Source organism: Lupinus angustifolius, chromosome LG19 (genome assembly GCF_001865875.1).
Source record: "Lupinus angustifolius cultivar Tanjil chromosome LG19, LupAngTanjil_v1.0, whole genome shotgun sequence".
Lineage (NCBI taxonomy): Eukaryota > Viridiplantae > Streptophyta > Magnoliopsida > Fabales > Fabaceae > Lupinus > Lupinus angustifolius.
Genome location: NC_032027.1, coordinates 9,139,666 through 9,161,024, shown reverse-complemented (window position 1 = coordinate 9,161,024; position 21,359 = coordinate 9,139,666). Strand labels below are relative to the sequence as shown.

Sequence of the window (21,359 nt, the reverse complement as noted above, 5' to 3'; positions counted from 1 at the left end):
CATAATTGGTTCCTTATTGTATCTAACTACTAGCCGCCCCGATATAGTGTTTAGCGTGTGTGTGTGTGCAAGATATCAAGCCTAACCTAAGGAATCACATTTTAGAGCTGTAAAACGTGTTATGAAATATCTTAAAGGAACAATATCTATGGGTTTATGGTATCCTAGGGATGCTTCTTTATCCCTAATAGGATATTTCGATTCTGACTTTGCGGGATGCAAGTTGGACTGGAAGAGTACTAGCGGGACTTGCCACCTTTTGGGTAGCTACCTAGTATCATGCGTAGTAAGAAGCAAGTTTGTGTTGATTTGTCTACCACCAAAACGAAATATATTGCCCCAGGCGTGTGTTGCGCTCAGATTCTATGGATGAAGCAGCAACTATCAGACTTTGGCTTAAAACTAGTGAAAATTCCTATAAAATACGATAATATTAGTGCCATAAATCTATCGAAAAACCAAATTCTGCATTCTAGAACTAAGCATATAGAGATTCGACATCACTTTTTAAGAGATCATGTACAAAAAGGTGACTAAATGCTTGAATTTGTTGAAACCTCAAAGCAATTAGTAGATATTTTCACCAAGCCCCTAACACGGGATACATTCTTTGTCTTACGCAGAGAACTTGGCATACTTGATGGAAAATATCAAAACTAACTTGCCTAGAGTTATTATGTGTCTTTGCTTGATCTATGTTATATGTTATTGAATGACAAATGTTATGAATGTATGTGTCCTTGTTTAGATTATCTTTATGAATGCTTTAGGCTCTCTTAGTGTGTCAAAATCCTTTAGGTTTGCTCTTAGTAATAGAATTGCATTCATACTTTAGATATACATAAATTGCACTAAAATCTATGATCAATGTTGTCAACAATCGATTGTTTTGTGCCTTAATTGATTAATTTGAGTTACATAAGCCAAAAGAAATTTTCATCTCACAAAGTAATCGATTAACACCAATTTTAATCGATTACCTGCGCTCAATTTTTTTTTAAAATCTGAAAATTATCTTTTGATTAATCGATTAACGCCTTAACTTAATCGATTACGTGGGCTCCAAATTTCAGTTTTGAAAATCATTATGTTGGTTAATCGATTAAGCTATTGTAGATAATCGATTAACGGCAGTGTTGTATCAGATTAAAGTGAAGTTTTTTGGTCATTTCTCATTTAGAACCCTAATCCTCTTTGCTTCCCCCATTCTGGATCTTCTCCCAAAATTGAGTGTTCTCAAGAGGTCATTAGCAAATTCGGTTCCTACCTTATAAGTTGCATCTCTCTAAAATCTCTACCTAATTCATATTTCATCATTTTCCCCCTCTTAAGAAACCTTAAACCTCAAATTCGAAAAATCGATTATCCAATCGATTAAATCACTATTATACCTGCAAGATGAGTGAACCAAGGAGCATGAGAGTGAAGCACACTACAAAATATGCTAGACCCAGATACAAAGGCTCTTCCTCGACTCAAGGAAGACGAAAGAGTCACAGAGACCCTTACTATTCTCCCATTCTTCAAGAGGCTAGATTATCTAAGTTTCAAGGCCGTAAGCAAACCTACATTCGGTATGCGGATGTAGAATGGCTTGATGCTCAAGGCTTTCAATTCCCACATGGGTTGGAGACCCAAGGAGTTGACAAATTCGTGAAATTGAAAGGTAAGATGTATCATTCACTCATTAGAGAACTCTATAGCAATTTTAGATATAAGGATGAGGTGTATTCAACAATGGTATTGGGGAAGATGATTGTTATGGATGAAGAGTTATTTTTGGATGTTGGTGGTCTTGAATATGATGGACCTATGCTAGGTGATTGCAACAATGAGTTATGGGACTCATTCAATGTTATTGAAATGTATAAATCCTGCTCGAGAGGACCTCACCTATTTGTGCAAGGGGAATTGACCAAGGCTGGGTCATTGTCTGTGGAAAATCGACTCTTACACTATTTGATTGCATACATATTGGTTCAGAGAAATACTAACCATGCTCAACCCACCATCAACGATCTGAAATTGATGTTCGCCATTTGGGAAGGCATTTCAGTTAATTGGCCTTTGGAGATTCTCAAAGTTATGAATGGCATAGCTTCATCTTCATCAAGATTGCTCGCCTATGGGATATGCATCTCTGGTATTATTGACTACTACGAGATTGACACCACTCATGTGGACACTATCATGACTAACTCCCGACAGCATCTGGTTGGTGACAACCTAATTCACAAAATAAGCAGACCATACTGCCACTATGAATGAGGATATACCTCCTGAAGGTAATGCTACAAATCCCAGTGATTCCATTCCTGAGCAACCACCTACCGAGGCATTCGCTGAGCCTCGAGAACCACCGTTTGGGTTTGCTCACTTAGATGCGATGGAATAATGCCTCAATGCGCGTATAGATTGATATTTTCAGAGTATGAGGGATTCCATAGCCGCTGAATTTCAGTAGCAACAGCAACAAAGGCTTTCCGAGGATCTAGAACATATCATCTTCATAGTGCGTACTACCCATGGCTCATCTCCATCACCAACTACACAAGATTAGCCTAGATAGGAATGTCTAGTGTGTGTCTAGGGTGTGTGGTTATTAGGTTTTGGTGATTGTAGTTTTGTGTTGCATATGTTATGGTTGTATTTTGATGTACTTTCTATTTTGAACAATCTGTACTCGTCTACTACACTTAATTTTATATGTTGTAAAACTTTGATGGTAATTTGGATTATGTTTGCAAAGTATTGTGTTATCCTTTGATGTTATCTATTGGGCATATTGTATGTTTGAATGATTGATATATTCTGAATATTGCTACATCATTATCTTTGATCATTCTATGGATTTCATGTCGAAGTTTCACAACTAGATAAGTCTCGCAATCAATTCTGCCATAATCTGTTTTTATTACTAAATAATCGATTAAATCCATATTACAATCGATTAAACCTAAACTATGTGTACATGTTCAAGTTTTTTTAACTGCTTAATCGATTACCCTTGATTAATTAATCGATTGAGACCAGTAAATTGTTTATCTTTCCTTACTTTTGGCTCTTTTAGTACCATAATCTGCCATAATTTTTTGATCACGCCAAAAGGGGGAGAAATGTGTTGTTTGAGTTGTTTTGCAGGTTGAAATGAGCTTCCGCAAATTAATTATGTTGCTACCCTAGCATTACCTCTTACATAGTTGGAGGGGAGAATAAAGTGAGGGGGAGTAGCACATTCTGATTCAACAATATGAACACTTTTTCAGTCCAGCTTCAAGCCATCAAATAAGGAATTATTTCAGTGTTTGTCATCATCAAAAAGGGGGAGATTGAAATGGCAAATAGTCAAAGATGTCATTATAACCGATCTATGAAGTTTTGATAAAGACAAGATCTTACATAGAAGCTTGAAGACTTGGACATCTCAACAAACAACATGTCAAGAACTCAAGGTCATTGTTATAGAATCTAGGATTGTCTTTTTACATTCTAGAGTCCTAAGATGATTGCCTAGTATTGAGTCTTAGGGTAGGTAAACCTAAGATAGAAGTGTCTCACAAAGAGTCTAAAATAAAACTCACATAAAATGAGGCATAACATCAACACATAAATATATGATAATTAACACTTATGCATTTGCATTTAGCATACATGATTTTACGCATAGAGGTTAATCATTTCTAAAATTATGAGTGCATGATCATTCATCATATAGGGTGTTTACCATTTAAAGATTGAAAAATCATTTTTAATGAATTTAATCGATTAACCCTGTTTGTAATTGATTAAGTCCTGGTGAAATCCTTAATCGATTAAGGAAAGTCATAATCGATTAAATGGAGTTAAAATAGTTAACCTCCCAGGATTTCTATGTATAATCTATTAAGTAATCTTTTAATCGATTAAGCCATAACTAAAAGTTTGTTTTCAAAAACTCGTTAATCGATTAACATGATAATTCAATCGATTAATATTTGTTATATCAGTTATGAGCTAATACTGTTATTTTGAAACAGAATCCATTCCGTTTTTAAAACAGTTTTCTCTTCACCTTCAGTAAGAAAGAACGAAAAATATATGAGAAAAATAATAAAAGATTCACTATGCTAAAATAATTCAAAGCTCTCTTGATGTATCTTTGAGTTTTCTTGCATGAGCTTCAAAAGTGAAAAAAAAAAGAGAATAGAGATAAAAGAGAGAGAAATCTTTTCATTGAGCAGAACCATTTTTCATTCAATTGAAAACACTCCTTGCATCATTTCATAATTAGGTCTTAGGCCTGTGTTTGTGAGATCTTTCTGTCAAGGATGATTAGAGCCGATTATAAAGTTGTAATCCGCACATTCTAGTGTGCAAAGTAACTCGGCGAAAGTTATGAAATTGAGGAAAATTCTCGTGATGTGTGGTATCATCACAGGTTGAGAATTAGGAGTCTTCATTAGATAGAAAGTCTTGATTCGAGTAAGAGCTTCGGCTGGGCCCAAATTGCGCGAAAAGTGTGCTATCCAAGTAGTTGTAGATAAGGGGTCAAACTGGGATTTGTGGCTCATCGGTTTCAAGAAGGAAGTTTCTATCTTGTTTTATTGGAAGTGCGGTTTTAAATTACATTTCTGACTAGTGAAGAAAATCTCCCAGATCAATCGGGAGGACTGGATGTAGTTTGCAGTGGACCACAAACGATCCAGAATAAAATCCTCAACCAAATTTTCTCTCTCCCTATCTCTTTATAATTCAATTTTTATTGCTTATTGTTTTGATTAGATTATTATGATTAATTGCTTGTTGTATTAATATGTTTTTATTCAAGAATGAATCTTAGGATAGTAAAGATCAAGAATTATCACGGTTTTTAGAAGCGAGAAAACTAATTTTCAAAGTAAAACAATCAGGATAATCGATTAATGTTCTGATAATAATTGATTAAGTGAACTGGCTTTAATCGATTAACCATGTTGATAATCGATTAACTGTAGCAACTTTGAATTTTGCGCAAACATCGGAAAAGTGGGACTGGTGATCTGCGAACCTATTCACCTCCCTCTAGGTGTAATCATACCTTATTGGTATCTAACATCTTTCTTATCAAAGTTCTTACACAATAATGATTTCATATTATTCACAACATGAATGTTGGAACCAAATATGAGTAGGTCGTCTACATAGAGACATATGATAGTGCAAATATCATTTTCTGATTTGTAATAAATGCACTTGTCACTTTCATTCACCTTAAACTCATTCGAGATCCTTAAGTCGTTAAACTTTTCATGCCACTACTTAGGTGCTTGCTTAAGACCATACAACGACTTATCTAACTTGTAAACCTTATTTTCCTGCCCATGTATTACAAAACCTTCATGTTGTTCCATATAGATTTATTCTTCTAAATCACCATTTAAGAAATCAGTCTTAACATCCATTTGACGTACTAATAAATTATGTATCGCAACGAGCGAAATTAGTACTCTAATGGATGTTATTCTAGTAACATGTGAAAAGGTGTCGAAGAAATCTACATTCTCCTTTTGCCTGAAACTCTTAGCTACAAGGCGAGCCTTGTATTTATCCACTGTGCCATCAGGTTTCAATTTCTTTTTCAATATCCACTTACAACCAATAGGTTTGCAACTAGGAGGCAAGTCAGTTAAATGTCAGGTCTTATTAGACTCTAGAGAATCCATTTCATTATTTTTGGCATCTTGCCACAAATCAGCATCCAAAGAAGTCAAAGCTTCTTGGAGCATTGATAGATCCTCTTCCAATGTATTGACCATATAATCAGGTTCATACTCTCTAGCAGTCCTTGTTCTCTTACTTCTTCTAGATTTTATTTCTAACTCATCGTTATTAACATTATTTCTAATCACAGGTATGTTACTAGTTGTAGTGCCCCCACTATTCCTCAATTTAAAAGGGAATTTCATTGAAGTCAGTATCGTAAGACTCAATGATCACTTTCGTGTTAAGATCATAAAACTTGTATGCCTTGCTATTTACAACATACTCAATGAATATACATTCACAGGCTCTACTTGCAAGTTTAATTCTCTTGGGTCTGGTATCCGGACATAGGTCAGACAACCATAAGTTTTCAAATAAGACAAGTTTGGTTGTCTATTCTTAATAATTTCATATGAGGAATTCTGCTTTTAGCCTTGGGGATTCTATTTAGTACATAACATAAGTTAATAAAATTTCACCCCACCAAGAGGGTATTGCACTAGAACTTAACATAATAGCTACAACTAATTTAGTTAAAGTTTTATTCTTTCTTTCAGCTTTACCATACATTTCAGGTGAATATGGCGCAGTTGTTTTATGAATAATGTCATTTAATTTATAAAAATCAGTAAACATGTTAGAGTCATACTCAGTGTCTCTATCGTTTCTGGGCTTCTTTATTTTCTTGTTGAGTTGATTTTTAATTTCAGTTACATATAACTTAAACATGTCAAGTGTTTCACTTTTATTTTTCATAAGATATACATAAGTAAAATTAGAACAGTCATCAATAGAAATGATAAAATAATGTTTACCATTTCTAGTTAACGTTTCATATAATTCACATATATCTTAGTGTATTAAATCTAAAGACTCAAATTCTCACATTACTGATTTATGAGGATTTTTTGAAATTTTCGCTTGACTGCATGATTCACAAATTTCAAAATCATTTTTAGACAACTTTGAAATTAAACCTAAGCTACTCAAATTTAAAATTGCACGTTTATTAATATGACAATGTCTAAAATGCCAAATATTAAAATCATACAACATGTAAACAAAATCTAAAATTTTATTAATAGAAACATCTATATTTAATTTTAAACATGTCATCAGTGTCCTACCATTTCCCAATAAATACTCAATTTCTAGTAAAAGTATACAAGTATGCTCCTATGGTCTGGGTAAAACCAGCATTATTAAGAAGAAAACCAGAAATTAGATTAGTCCTCATCTCTAGAGTGTACATTACATCTTTGAGAATCAGAATCTTCCCAAATGTAAACTTCAGCTCCACATCACCAGTTCTAGCAACAACAGTGGTGTGGGAGTCACCCAACAACACCTTCTTGTCATCAACATTCGTGTATGTTTTGAACATAGCACGGTCATAACAGACATGACAAGATGCACCAGTATCTACCCACCATCCATAAGTTCCTCCAAACATAGTGACCTTAGATAATACAGCCACAAATGGCTCATCAACCATGTTGGCTTGTGGAGGACGATCCATTGGTTTATTTCTGCACTTGCGTGCCATATGACCTGGTTTCCCACACTTCAAGCAGATGAATAGGTTTCTAGAGTCATTCTTAGTAGGTGCCTTAGCATATTGGACATTTTAAGGGTTCCAATTCTTGTTGCGGCTGATGTTCTTAGCCTTATTCTCACTTCGGTTCTGATTCTTGAAATTGGTGCTATAAGGCTTTAGAACCGCATCTGAGAATTTCTTCTTAGTGTTATTGTTGGAGACAATCAACACCTCTTCTCTCTGATCTTGCTTATGCGCCTCTTCTTCAATACGAAGACGAGTGATCAGAGATTCCAAAAAGATTTCTTTGGTCTTATGCCTCAAAATGTTTTTGAAGTCCTTCCACCTAGGAGGCAGTTTGTCAATTATAACAGCCACTTAGAATTGTTCATCTAGGGACATACCCTTAGAAATGATCTCATGAGCAATTATCTGTATCTCGTGTGACTGAGACTCTACTGATTTATCATTAGTCATCTGCTACTTGAGGTAGCGGCTAACATCATACTTTTTAGTGTCAGCTTCCTCGATATCATATTTCTTTTCAAGTGTAAACCAAATTAATTTGGCAGACTTGTATGGGCTGTAGTAATCATAGAGATTATCAGACAACTCATTCAGATTGAAGTTCTTACATAAGTAATCACTTTCATTCCAGAGAGCTATTTTAATAGCCAGTTTATCTCTTTCCTCTTTTTTAGCCTCATCTGACACCACTGAGATGTCAGTTTTTAGAACGTGTGCAACCTTTCTCATGGTGAGGAAAGCCAACATTTGAAATTTGTCCCGTCAAACTGAAATGACTTGTTCAGGTCATAGTTGTTCGGTCAAGTAATATTATCCACGAATGTCATTGTAGTAGAAACGTCTTAAAATTGTTGTTACTGTAGCTCGCAACAATTCTGAATGGCATGAAATAATCTTTACTGGTTAAGTCACGATCACATTGCTCTCTTTAAGAGTTTTGTGATACTGCTAAAATTATGCAAGCAGACTATCAACCACGTCGTCTCCAAGATAAGATAACTCAGTTCTCTGATATAAAATTTCTTACTGCAATGTAAGAGTCACTCTCGAATACACCCACAATATGGCTACAAGTGCCAACTCTCGAATTCCCACAATATGGCTACCCGTGCCAATTATTTTTTCACAATATTGACTACCAGCGTCGGTTCTCGAAATTCTCACTTTGGTTGCATGTGCCAATTCTCAAGTGTCATGGAAAGAAAGATGAAAAATGTTGTCGGAAATGCATCGGCGGAATATAAGGGGAGAGAAAGAGAAGTTGAGAGCTAAACATCTTCAACTTGGTGCAAACTATAATGAGGGAATGAAACCTCTATTTATAGCCTGAGGCCTCCATCGACTCTTTCACCAACAACTCTATTACTAAATGCTCAATTACCAATGGCTCTATCATAATGGCCAAGATCTCCTCCAACGGCTCTTTCCTTGTTGCATGTGTGTATTGACCAAAAGGCACCAAAAATTAAATAAATAAATATTTTATTAAAAAGAATGTTGGGCTGCAACTTGAGGCTTATAAAGCCTTTCAATTTTCTTCCTCCAAGCAAAGTGAGACTAGTGAGTTTTTTCATTTCACTTCAAAACATCATTGTTTTAACAAATTTCAACATTTTGTTATAAGGATGTTTTTATATTTTCAAATATATTTTCTCTCTTACCTCTTTCTCTTTTCTTTCTTTTTTATTTCACTCATACCAAATATAAAAATTTACCTCATTTGTTACCTCTTTCTCATCTCTTTCATTCTCTTCAGTCTTTACTATCTCTCACATTTTTTCATCTTCTCACTTTCTTTTCTCAATCAAAGAAAGCATAAGTCCAGCATGATGGTAGTGACTTTAAAGTATATTGGTTAGAAAAACACAATCAAATCATTGTCTTTTTGACCTTTTGATTTGATTTTATAGTAATCCTAATGCAGATATGGAAAGAGCTCTTGTTAACTAACATGCCCTTCATAAGTAGTTAACTTTTAGCAAGGTGTTTCCTGATATTTCCTTTCCACATAAATTCGTTAGACATGTGAAGGAGTAGTTAGGTTGAAAGGACATTTTTTTAACTCATGACAAGATAGAAGTTGAACAATTTTGATATCATGTTAATTTTTTTTTTCAAAACTAATTAATATTTATTTGTTGACAGATATTATTTAATGCACTGAGTACCATGCGACCTAAGTTGCTTTCAACTTGATGTGTTACGTTTGCCCTCAGAATGAACGTTTAGCAAAGTCTTCAATGGTTATGTACTTGATATCATATACTTCCCTTTTTATAGTAAAGAGCAAAACTACTTTCTCTCCAAAATAGATGTTAGCTATGAAAATTTTATCTTACCAAATACCTACATTTAATGTATTAATATTATAATTTAATCAATAAGCACAAATTCAAGCATTCACACTTACTAAAAATGGTAATTATGATCAAGTTTTTTAAGAATGTTTGTCCTTGGATGGTGTCCATAAAGAATATAGCAGTTTTGTCCTTAATGCGTTTTATTTGATGAATATCAAAGCAGACAGACTTTATGGTAACTAAGTGTTTAAACATGTCAGATTAGACTTTGTAAATAAATGGAACCTATATATTATATAGGAGTCAGAACCTGATTTGATTAAATATTTAAATTTTTTTCAAAATTTAGGTTTGGCATATTTAAAAGTCTAGCCTGATCAATTAGTCTATTTAAAATAGGTTTATTTTTAACTAGGTTTATCTAACCTTAACAATTAAATTATTTTTTATATGCATTTGTTTATTAAAATAGTGTAATATGAATATTATTATATAACATAATTAAATAGGTTAATCTGTTAGGCTTAATAAATATTTTAGATGATTCAAAGTATGATATATTAAATTAAATAGGTTTTTTTTAAAAAGATGAGCATCACGTATTTGCAGAAAAAGTTTTGTCTGATGTAGTTTATGATATGTCCTTGATTGATGGTCTGATTCGTTTTCACTTAGTTAAACTCACACGTGTAAGCACATATAATAATCACGTCATGATTTTGATGGACATTGTGTTGGACACTCAAGTTTTAACTTCTAGATGACTTTATCTTGGACAAACAAGTCTAAGTTTTGTTTTTACCCTTATTAGATGCATAAGCCTTTGGAAGCATAGTCCGTTAGGATGACCTAGCTTTAATGGACAGATTTTCGTTTGGACGCAAATCCAACATACTTATGTTTTAATCCAACATGTTCATTGGCCAAATTTCAGTATAGTATTTTTCATACGTGATATAAGCACAAACACTATGACTTAGATACATATCATCATATTTAAAATTTATCATGACAAGCACATGTCATCATATATCATATTTGAGATCATATAGAGAATATAATATTTAAAGCATATGATCACTAAATCAACATAAAGATATAGGTATATCGATTGAACACACGAAAATGACTCATTTTCTTAAACAAATATAATATTCTCATATGGCGGAATTGTATCATGTGTCATCTATGCTACACAAATTTATTTTTTATTAATAATCAAAACTCAAGGATTGTATAATACTCATCATTGAACCATTTTTGCGCTAGCATGGTTTATAGGAATCATGACCTTTTGAGAGATAAGTTTGCATTATTTATGATGCATAGCGATTTTTACAGGCAATGTGTTTTTATTGAAAGGGAAGGGAGAAATTATGCAGTTGTCGAAGTTTAAATCAAGATATTCCCACGTTGACTTAAAATTCTATCAACTGAAATGACTTTGAGACATCATGCATCCCATTAATGGTAGAATTAGTATTTTCAAACCTATAAAGTTTAAGGTTTACTCATTTAAGTAACTTAACCTAACTTCAATCTTAAAATTGTTTGTTGGGTTCTTGTAAATAACCAGCCAACTCAAATAATGAAATATAAAGGAAGTAGATCTCAAAAAGCTGATACTTTAACTCAAATGGCTCCTCCAACTTTGCAAAACAAAGCTAGGGGGATTTAGTGTATTTCTTATAAAGTCCATATTTTTGTTTGAACTAAGTGAAGAAATTAGTGTTACTAATATTGTACCAGTCATTAAATTGGTTAAGTTAGATAAACATATATTTTACACTAATATTAATATTGAAAAATCAATAAAGACAATAACAATTTTTACTTATAATATTTGCTAAAACAAGAATATGTCACTTGATAGTAAATCATATTTTAGAAGTATAAAAAATGTAATAGTTGTCTCTTTGATTCTTCATGCTAACATTTTGGTAAAAATAAATTATTTTCATTAAAAAAATATTAAAATAAAATTGGTCAATATGACTGGTACAGATCAATTGAAAATTGGCTGGTATGACACATTTTAACCGATTTTGGCTGGTTTTGACCAATTTGATTACATGACCAGTATAATTATTGTATCATACCAGTAATAGGATCGGTTCACCAGTTTACAAGATGAACCGACCGGCACGAACATATTTTTGTAACACAGGAAGAAATACTTTCTCTAACTTTTTTGCAAAGTTAGAGAATCCAAGTCCAATGCAATCATTTGTTCTTAATGCACAAAGACACAATGAAACTTTCTGCAAGGAATTTTATTCATTCAAAATTTTGATACCTACTAGAACTATATCAGTATTCAAAAATAGTTGCCTAATATTTTTCTGGACTCTATTCTTCTTCCCAAGGCTCCATGTTTGTGGAGCAAAGAATGCAGCACTAAACTATTACATCATATCTATCTCTGGTGCCACTAACCAGAAATGCCTTTCCACTTTCTAAACCATAAAATAATAAGGGTGAATATTGTACCCTTATCCTCATTAAGAAGAACATTGTCAACTAAAAATATGGTGCAAAATTTTCTAATCTGTGGCATTTGTACAAATGTACATAGGGGACCCGCCATCTTTGCAGCTTCCCAAGTACTTTCTAGGTAAGTATCCTTTATCCTTTCCTTTCATGAGTAAAACAATAAACATAAATCATGTACAGTATCAAGTTAATATCGAGCACCGCCAAGACCAGCACGGCGTATGGCATTTGTTGCATTCGAAACCCGATGTAGAAGCTCATCCACATTCTGGAAGCTGATATCAATAACCCTCCTAATTGATGTTACACCGTCTCTATTTTGTGCCTCTTCCATTTTCACATTAGCAAGGGCAAAAGTGCTCTGGCATTTTGCAGAAGCCTCCATTGCAAAATTTATATCCTGAGTCTGCAAAATCAGAAAACAACTTTTATTAAAATTTTCACACAATTACGAACAAATATAATAAATCCTTAAGATTTAGTATTCTGTATTTACAGTGAAACTCAACACCATATAAGAAAACTCATTATTCGGGTGAAGTGTCGTGAAGGACAAAAGCGGAAAAAATGCTACTAGAAAGCTTGGAATTTTACTTCCGCCTGTTCTCTAAAAACTAAAGTCTATATACATACATTGCATTAAAAAGTGATGAGTGACAATTGCCACTATGAAAGTCAATACTACATGTTTTTTAAATAACTATAACTAGCATAGCTTTTTAGGAATTTCAGGGATGGCCCAAGATATTCCATGCAAAAGAAAGTTCTGTACAGAAAAAAATGCACTTCTACTGCATAGCATAAACAGAGGATATGCATACTTAATTTTTCCTGAACATTTTATCTATGGAAGAACCACACTTGTCACTATTATCTTCTCAGTAAATGCCTAGATCCCCCAACTAAACATTCCTAATACTTCAGGATCAAAGCATCAAGACAGGCCTTCAAAAAAATAAAGCCTACCAACAAATTACAACTTACAAAGTCAAGAAGCCTGACCAAATTCGGGCGAGTTTGAGCAGATAAGACCAGGTTACCAGCAACATGAGTATCAGTACCCCTGGGAAAAGTAGCCTTATCAACTGTCGTCGGATTGTTTAAGTTATCAACATCGGATGCGGAAGATGAAGGAGATTCATCTAAACAATAGAAGGAAAAAACATGTTACACATCATTGAATTAATGTGGCATGTCTATTAGACCACTAATATTTAAGGAAGAGGCTATCATCAACAAGTCTTGTCCAATCCATTAGCTTATCCCATTGAAACCCCAAATATAAAAACATAAGGACTTTCTTTAAACAGGAAATATCAGTTTATAAAAGGGTTCACTTTTTCTTGCACTAATTTTGATAGTACAATACCTACACAAGTTTGACAATCGACATACAAAATTACAACAATGCATGACAAGCATGAAGACATAAATGTTTATATCAACGCTAAGTTCCATTACCTTGAGAAACAATCTTTAGAGTTGATTGCAACTCATGCCAATCCCTGATTGTACTATAATCTTTACAGTAAACAACTCTCATGTATGCCACCTCCATGCACTTATAAGCCAAAGTAGCCACTGCCATTTCTTGGCATCTTTCATATTCATGAGCACAAGACCTGAAAACATTTCAAGATATTTTATGATTGAAGGCCAACAAACATGAATAGCCCAAGAAAAAAACAATATTACATCAAACTTCAAGATCATTTATGGAACAATATTACGCCAAAATTTGAACAGACAAACATAGTCTGTAACAGCTTAAAACAGTATAGTTACAAAGATACAAAATTGGTCTAGGCAGACACTGCTGCAAAATTGAGCTAGGCAGACACTGCTGCAAAATTGAGCAGTGTTAATTAAGGATATTCTATCGACTAATGAAACACAATTGCACACCCACCAAAAAGAAAAAAACTAAATTATTAGAGAATAGCACCAACTTCAATAAGAGTTAGTTATTAAGTTTGTTTCATGTAAGTTAGTTAGGTATATAGATAGCTTACAGCCCAAGCTACTCTTGGACCTAACTATAAATATCTATTCTCTCTATCTATTGTAATTGATTTTGATCAATAAAATTGAGAGAGTATTTCTTTTCCTCTCTCTCTCTCATTCTCTCTTTACATAAATGAATAAATAAAACTAGATCAAAAAAACATTTCTTACAGTTACGGTGCATACAAGCACACAAAAGTTAGGCTTAAAATGTAAATTGTAACGACTAGACTGTAGCCCTATTTCATAGCTAACACTGCCTACCAAAGAAGAATCTAAAATATACTCTTTTTATTTTAAAACATATGCTCTTAATCATTTTATCTTAAAATATACTCTTTTTACAATTAAATGAATATTGGTACAAAATAACATCATAAAATAATAAATTTGCTTGTTATAGCTTCGTAGTTTTTTACTTACATGAAAAGTTTAGCTGCAGTAGCATAGAGTTGCATTGGATTCATCTCATGCTTGTTACTCTCATTGTGACAATTCTCTATAAGTGATGCTCCATGCAGAAACTTCAAAGCAGCACCAAAATATGTCTCATTGCTTTCAAACTCAAACCCAGATTTCTACAAATTAAACAGAATTTTAATCATCAATTAGACAAAGAAAGATTATAGATGCAATCAAAAAATGTAAGGAGAAATCTTGAAATAATCAAGTAACCTTATAATGATCAGCTCTATCTTTTAGTTTGGTGGCTTCTTCCAGCATGTCACTAGCAGTTTGGCTAGGATTTGTTTGCACGGGACTTGACATGGTGAAATGTTGATCAGGAACCTTTTCACAGTTATTATTAACACCAACATTGCTACTAAGATCAACTGATTTTCTCGTTGTCTTGGCCACATCAACATTGCCAGACACGTGGATGGGATTAAAAGTGAAACGTTGCTCATTAGTCGTCCCTCCCTTTTGAAATTCAGGTACGGTTCTAAAACCTACATGCAACGTTTCACTTTTAACCCCATCCACTGAAGATGTGAGAACTATGGATTTCACATCTCTAGATTCTGAGTATACATGATTAGCTTTGTTTTCTTCAAAATCCGGAATCGGGTTCTGCTGGGAGATATTCATTCTATCAGTGCTACAATGAGCATCCATTTTCAGAACTGACTTCTCCAGGTCTTTTTGTTTTACTATGTTTTTCTTTCCAGATTCACTTGACCCATGTCTTGGAGCATTTTTCTGACTGATATTGTCAATCTTGTGTTTAGACCTACGAGAACTGCATTTATCATCATTTCTAGCCTCAAGAACAGATGCATGATAACTAGGATCAACTGCTGAATCATGCCTCCCACCATTTTTAGAATAACCGTTCTCTAAATCTGAAAGCTTCATCTTATCGGTACCAACCTGAGAACCAGACCTCCAGTCCTTTTCCTTACCGTGCAAGGATGTAATCTTACCAGATTTCTGCCAAGGAAGTTCAATCTCCAGGTTGTTCTTGTGTACTTTCTCCTTGTGATGCAAACCATTGGCACAACTGCCATGTTGCTCAATAGAGGCACCACCTTCAAGCAAATGGTCATTTTTAACTTCGGATGTTTTAGCTTGGGCCCTCATTTTGTCTTCTACATCCTCAACTCGGTACTCTTTTGAAGAAACATTGTGGCATGCAGGACTGAAGTTATGTGACATTCTATCCTCCTTCAATTTTACCGACAGATTTTCCTCCCAATTATCTGCATTTTTCCTGGAACCTAGTGAAGAGAGACCACCTTTTGAAGCATTATCCTTCCCTGCAATGTTCCCTATCACCAAAGTATGCTTAGTCAATTTGGAGGTCCTCAAAGGTGAGGAGGTCACCGATTCTACAGGTGAACCTGTCATGTCTTCAAGGTTGGTTTTAGTTCTATGAGACCCTGAAACCTTAGAAGAGCTTGAAGTTGCTGCCAGAGAAAGTTGTCCAGAGCTCAAATCCTTGCCAAATGGAACAATATGGTCTGAAGCTTGATGAGATGCAGTATTTTTTCTATGCTTCTTTGACTGCTGAGCTTTATCAACAAACTTCACTTCTGTCCCACCAGCCATTGGGCCCCTACTTCCTGACAAGCAAACTTGGGTCATCCCACCTTTATTCAACTTATCATCAACTTCTGTTACTGATTTTGCCTCCGTAATCCAAATTCTAGACTTCTCTTCCTTCCGAAACTCACTTGCACTGCCCTCTTTGCCACACTGCTTATCACCCTGCAAGGGGAATGAGTTGTTATGCTTCTCATTATCCACCGAGTCCTTCAATTTCTTTTCCTTCATTGAACCATCTCTTTCACTACCATTTTTGACATCAAAAGACCCACCATTTGACTGAGTCTGATTTCCTTCTTTATTTACGGGGTCTAATAACTTATCCTGTACATCCTCATCCTCAGATAAACAATAGTCATAATACTTCCGCATATCCATCCCACTAGCCTTCGCTGGAAGACCGTTTCCTGATTTTAGAGCAACCTTCTGAAGGCCCATCTCAGGCTTCAACTGCTTCTCACCATGGAAAACATGCTCAGATTTTGATTTCTTAGGAGTTCCAGATCTATATTGATCTGCATCCATCTTACGTTTCAACTTAATAACCTTTCTATCATCTGCACAAACATGATGACAACATTGCCATCTTTTAATTAAAAATATCTATATACTTTTTATTCATTCAATAAAAGTAAATCGTAAGTGAACAATATATCAATTCTGAAATTAATGAGGTACCTCCATTTATTTGCTTTTGTTTCTCTTTAACCACATGTTTTTCTTCTATCAAGTTGTTACATGTGCTAAAACGTTTAGAACTGATCTTCTTCATTGGGTTTGAGTCTGCAGGATGAAGATTCATGTCAATCAAGCTTATATTTCTTCCAGATTTTTGGTCATCGGTCATGTAATTTTTTATTCCTGCCATTGTCTTTTCCTTAATAGTCTGTTTCTTCTTTCCTTGAACAGCCAATAGATCAAAACTAGACCTTTTCTGATTCCGACCAAATTGCACAGCATCAACAGAACTCGCTCCACTTGCGGTGCCAGTGACATGGCTTTGCATATTATATTGATACTCAGAAATTGGCATTTGATACGATGCATACAGTGCATTTGTTGTCTCCTCCTGACTGATCTCACACCGATTCATTCCAGGCCTAACAACAATTCAGAAGAACAATGACACAATAAAACATAGATAACAGACAAATTATGCACAATCGAGAAATTAAAAAGTGAACATAATTGGTGTATCAATCAAGATAGTCCTCATTTTTCGCTTATAATACAGCACCAAACTGAGCGTATGCTAACGTAATATTCTCATGCATAATTTCAACAAAAATGGGCAATCAACTTACAGCCAATTTAGCATTCTACACAACCATTTCCCTGGAAGTTGGTCGAGCTTTATACCAGTAGGTAGAAGGCGCCATTTCTCGCAACTGTCACAACATACCCATGATTCTGCAATAAGTTGAGGTGCTGCTACAGGTGATGGAATCATTTCAGGAGCAGGTTTATTTGCAGTAGGAAATGAACCTGAAGCATATTTTATACATGACCCAGCAAACAACCGATCATCCACTGTATTGACACTTGTTCTTCCCTTTACTTTAGCCCCAAATGCACTGTGTTTTTTAAAATTATCAATGTTGGTCATTTTTATTGCACTATTACTTGGTGGAGCGTCAACTTTCAATTCTGATTTTTTCCCTTTCAATGAGCCTCTGTCATTATCTATGACCTTAGTATCCTTCAGTAACTTTGTTTTATTCATTTTACTTGTACCAGAAGTAACACCAAAGCCAGCACTCTCTTTATCAGTTACCTTTGGATAATTAGTAACCACAAAGATATCTTTTCTTGCCACAGCCTCAGCTTTTCCAGGAATCTGATAAACGTTTGACTTATTCTTGCCCTCAGATACTGCCTTGCTCTTCTGGTTGGCCTCACACTTTTGAGGATTTTGGTCTAGCTTACATTTTACAGCATTACACTCAACCTTATCGGAAATCATGGAAGTATTATTACACTTACCATTATTCTTAGGGACAGAAAAATTATCCTTCCGGGAACTTTCCAGCTTATTCTGTAAAACATTTTTCATAACACCATTTCCTGCTGTTTGTTTTTCAATCTTCTGAAAATGTTGACCAGATATTGACTCAAATGAATCTTCCTTCACGGCTCCTACAGAAACCATTCTTCCTTGCATGCTATCCTTATTAACCTCCTTGAAGAATTCAGAAACCTTTCCAGTGACTTCATTAGATTCTCCGGCATCACAAATTGAACTTGACAGTGGTGTGCATTTCAAGAGAATGTCCTTGCAATCTGGTGTTCTATTTCCTAGTTTTTTCTTTTTATGCAATGTCATATCATTCTCAGAAAGAAAACCATCCATATGCTTCAATTCCAACTGTTTTTCACCCTGTCTCGCTATTTTCACTTTCCTCTTCTTCAAATGCGCATTCTCAACAAAAGAATCAGATTTGTCCGTAGAAATGGAACTAGGTTTTTGATGAGCATTAACAGAAGATATATATCTGTCATGCCGAATAACTTTTTCCTTTCTTATCAAGTGGAGCATACTATAAGGTAGAGGTGATGTTAGAACACCTCCAGGGATAGGAAAGGAAGTCATAACCTGTACCATTAAATAAAAGTTAGATACTTCATTAGTCTTGCCGATGGGAATAACCAATATAGAAATAGAAAAGGTCTCCTACCTGAATAACTTCAGTTGGAGAATCATTAGCATTCTCTTCAGATACAGGTGGCCTGCCTTCACCTTCCAAAGGGCTGTTCCCCATTGAGGAAGATGGAGAGCTATCAAGTCCAAGGCCGCTATAAATAGCTGCATTCTTTTGTGAAAAGATATTAGATTTCACTTTGAATCGAAACTTCAATGTTTTTTTGTCAGTTGAATTTCTTGACTTTTTTGTAGTATCATCTTTCACAGTGGATTTCTCAGCTACTTCAGTAAAAGATATCACTCCTCCCTTCTTCACTGGATTGTCAACTGAAAGCACTCTTACATTCTGAATTAATTGTGAACTATAAGAATCAATTCCAAGCCCCAAAGGAGGCACATTTGAATGTGCCTTTAAGCTATGAGACGCAACCTATATTACAACATAACCCACAATGCTCAATTAACCTGAATTCCTTCCAATGCTGACATGTGTTGGCACCATATATTACCTTTCTATAAAACAGTAAAAACAACAGTAACATAAACAATGCTATACCTCCTTGTGGAGATTGATATGAGACTTTGGTGAGCGGTGGCTTCTTTGTGGAGTCTTTGGGTGAGACTCAACATGAGAGCGTTCATAGGTAGGTAAGAACGAACCATAGCCACCAAATTTTGCACCTGAAAAATATTATTCATATCTCATTGTTATAATGCAGAGTTTCTTGCTTACATGTACAGTTAGCTTGTGAAAATCGTGATTGTTATACAGTTAGTTTGGGACAGACGTATGATTCTTAAATCTCTAAGCAATGTACGACTTAGATCTTTAACACTAATATCATCATTTTTTGTGGATGCAAAGACAACTCTTTCATTTCCTATGCCACTCACCTAGATTCTCAGCACAAACACCACCTTCGAAGTCCTTTTGAAAATGGCCCAGAACATGATGAATCCTCTCATCCTTCATGTAACATGAAAGAATTTATTAGTCCTAATATTTTCATGATGAAACTTAACCAAGATGGTTTTCAAACAAAATGGCATTAATCAACAATAATCACTAGGAATAAAGCATCGCAATTACAGGAACAATAAATCAGCAACAAAAACTATTTTTTATTCTATTATCTGTTTGTATGTGTTAGTCTTCTCAGTGGCTAAAATATAAATGTGCATTTACATAGCATTGACCTAAGAAGCATATAGATGATGAACCCCAATCAAAACTATTTTGAAAAAGAACAAATGGTTTAGCACACAACTTAATCTACTAGTTATTACCATGTTTATTATAGATGTGGCAAATACACTTACTTGGTAACTAGTGAACTATGATTTTCACTAGTGACGCAACAATATAAATTATAAATTCATAATGTGTATAGGCAATTTTCAAAGGTTGATTCAAAAGATGAAACTCAAGGCATTCTACTATGTTTCTGAATCACTTCATCAATGCTAAATTTCTTTTCCACAAACAAATGATGCAGGTGAGTTTATGAAGCCAAATAGCCAATAGTTATCATCAGCTTGTTCGATATTAATTTAGTTCCTTCACAGTTCACACTAACACATTGAAAGACCATACTCAATAGTATACACCTTTCAAAACTATTATTTATTCTTATTCCATGAATAACCATAAAGTATGTTCTAAATTAGGCTGCGGGGAAATGCAGCCAATGCGGCTGCACTTATCAAAGTAATCCAGTTGTGACCGGTCAAAAACATAATATTGTGGCAGCAAATTTAGAACCTTGGTAACCAAACCAAATTTGAAAATGTAAAAAAGAATTGAATTTGGTTAAAACTAAATTCAACTAAGCCCTTACAATGTAAGAGAGAGAATCAAGGTCAATGTTGTCTTCATCATCATCATCATAAAAGAAAGCCTCTCCTTCCTCCAACTCCATGTTCTTTTCAATCTCCACCACCCCACCAAAAATATCAAACCCTAAACCAAAACCCAGAACCCAAATAATAACCTTTCAACACTAGAACCTTCCCTGAAGTCCAGCATCACATTAATAAAATCCCGAAAAAATGAAGAAAAAAACAACAAAAGCACCGACCCACAAAATCAAATACGAAAATCTCCAAAACCCAGAAGGGAAATTGTTTGAAACGCACAATGATCATGCCATGGGAACACTCTTCATTGATTGAAGAACCATATAAACAAGAAGAAAAAACAAAACTTGCATTGAAAATGAATATTTCTGTTGAACCAAACAATTTGATGAGGCAGTGAAGATTGTTGTAAGTGATCAGTGGGAACTAGAATGAGTTTTGACGGCTACTTCAAAACGGATTCCAAATATTTCTCACTCTCTCTCTCTATGATTTTGATGTTTGCACACAATAGCAGAAAAATATGTGGGTGGATTTTCTATTATATTTTATTATTTAATTAACTAAAATTAAATAGTTATTAATGGTCAGTAATTTAATTTGTTTATATTATTTCATGATTCTTTTCCAATTTTGGTGTTTGACCCTAAATCGGGTCATAAAGATGAAGTAGAATGTTTTCAATAATACATTTTTTAAATTCAAGCTTGTGATAAGATAGATAAATATTTTT

At 34.4% G+C, this 21,359-nt stretch overlaps 1 protein-coding gene across 1 annotated transcript; it reads right to left on the bottom strand.

Moving 5' to 3' along the window:
- On the bottom strand, nucleotides 11,929-21,105 carry LOC109334923. The gene is made up of 11 exons (XM_019570937.1): nucleotides 20,608-21,105; nucleotides 19,664-19,736; nucleotides 19,326-19,450; nucleotides 18,804-19,199; nucleotides 17,433-18,721; nucleotides 16,807-17,228; nucleotides 14,758-16,685; nucleotides 14,506-14,660; nucleotides 13,540-13,700; nucleotides 13,063-13,220; nucleotides 11,929-12,484 (listed from the first exon to the last, which is right to left on the bottom strand). Exons 1-11 carry the CDS (start codon nucleotides 20,686-20,688, stop codon nucleotides 12,266-12,268), a joined length of 5,007 nt encoding a protein of 1,668 aa, XP_019426482.1. The 5' UTR covers nucleotides 20,689-21,105; the 3' UTR covers nucleotides 11,929-12,265.

Excerpts from the sequence above, each read along its gene's own strand:
- LOC109334923 (XM_019570937.1), bottom strand. The coding sequence starts at position 20,688 with ATGGAGTTGGAGGAAGGAGAGGCTTTCTTTTATGATGATGATGATGAA. Across the intron at positions 13,701-14,505 it reads ACTGCAGCTAAACTTTTCAT|GTCTTGTGCTCATGAATATG; the intron begins GTAAGTAAAAAA and ends AAATGTTTTCAG. Across the intron at positions 12,485-13,062 it reads TGGTCAGGCTTCTTGACTTT|ACTCAGGATATAAATTTTGC; the intron begins GTAAGTTGTAAT and ends CTGATTTTGCAG.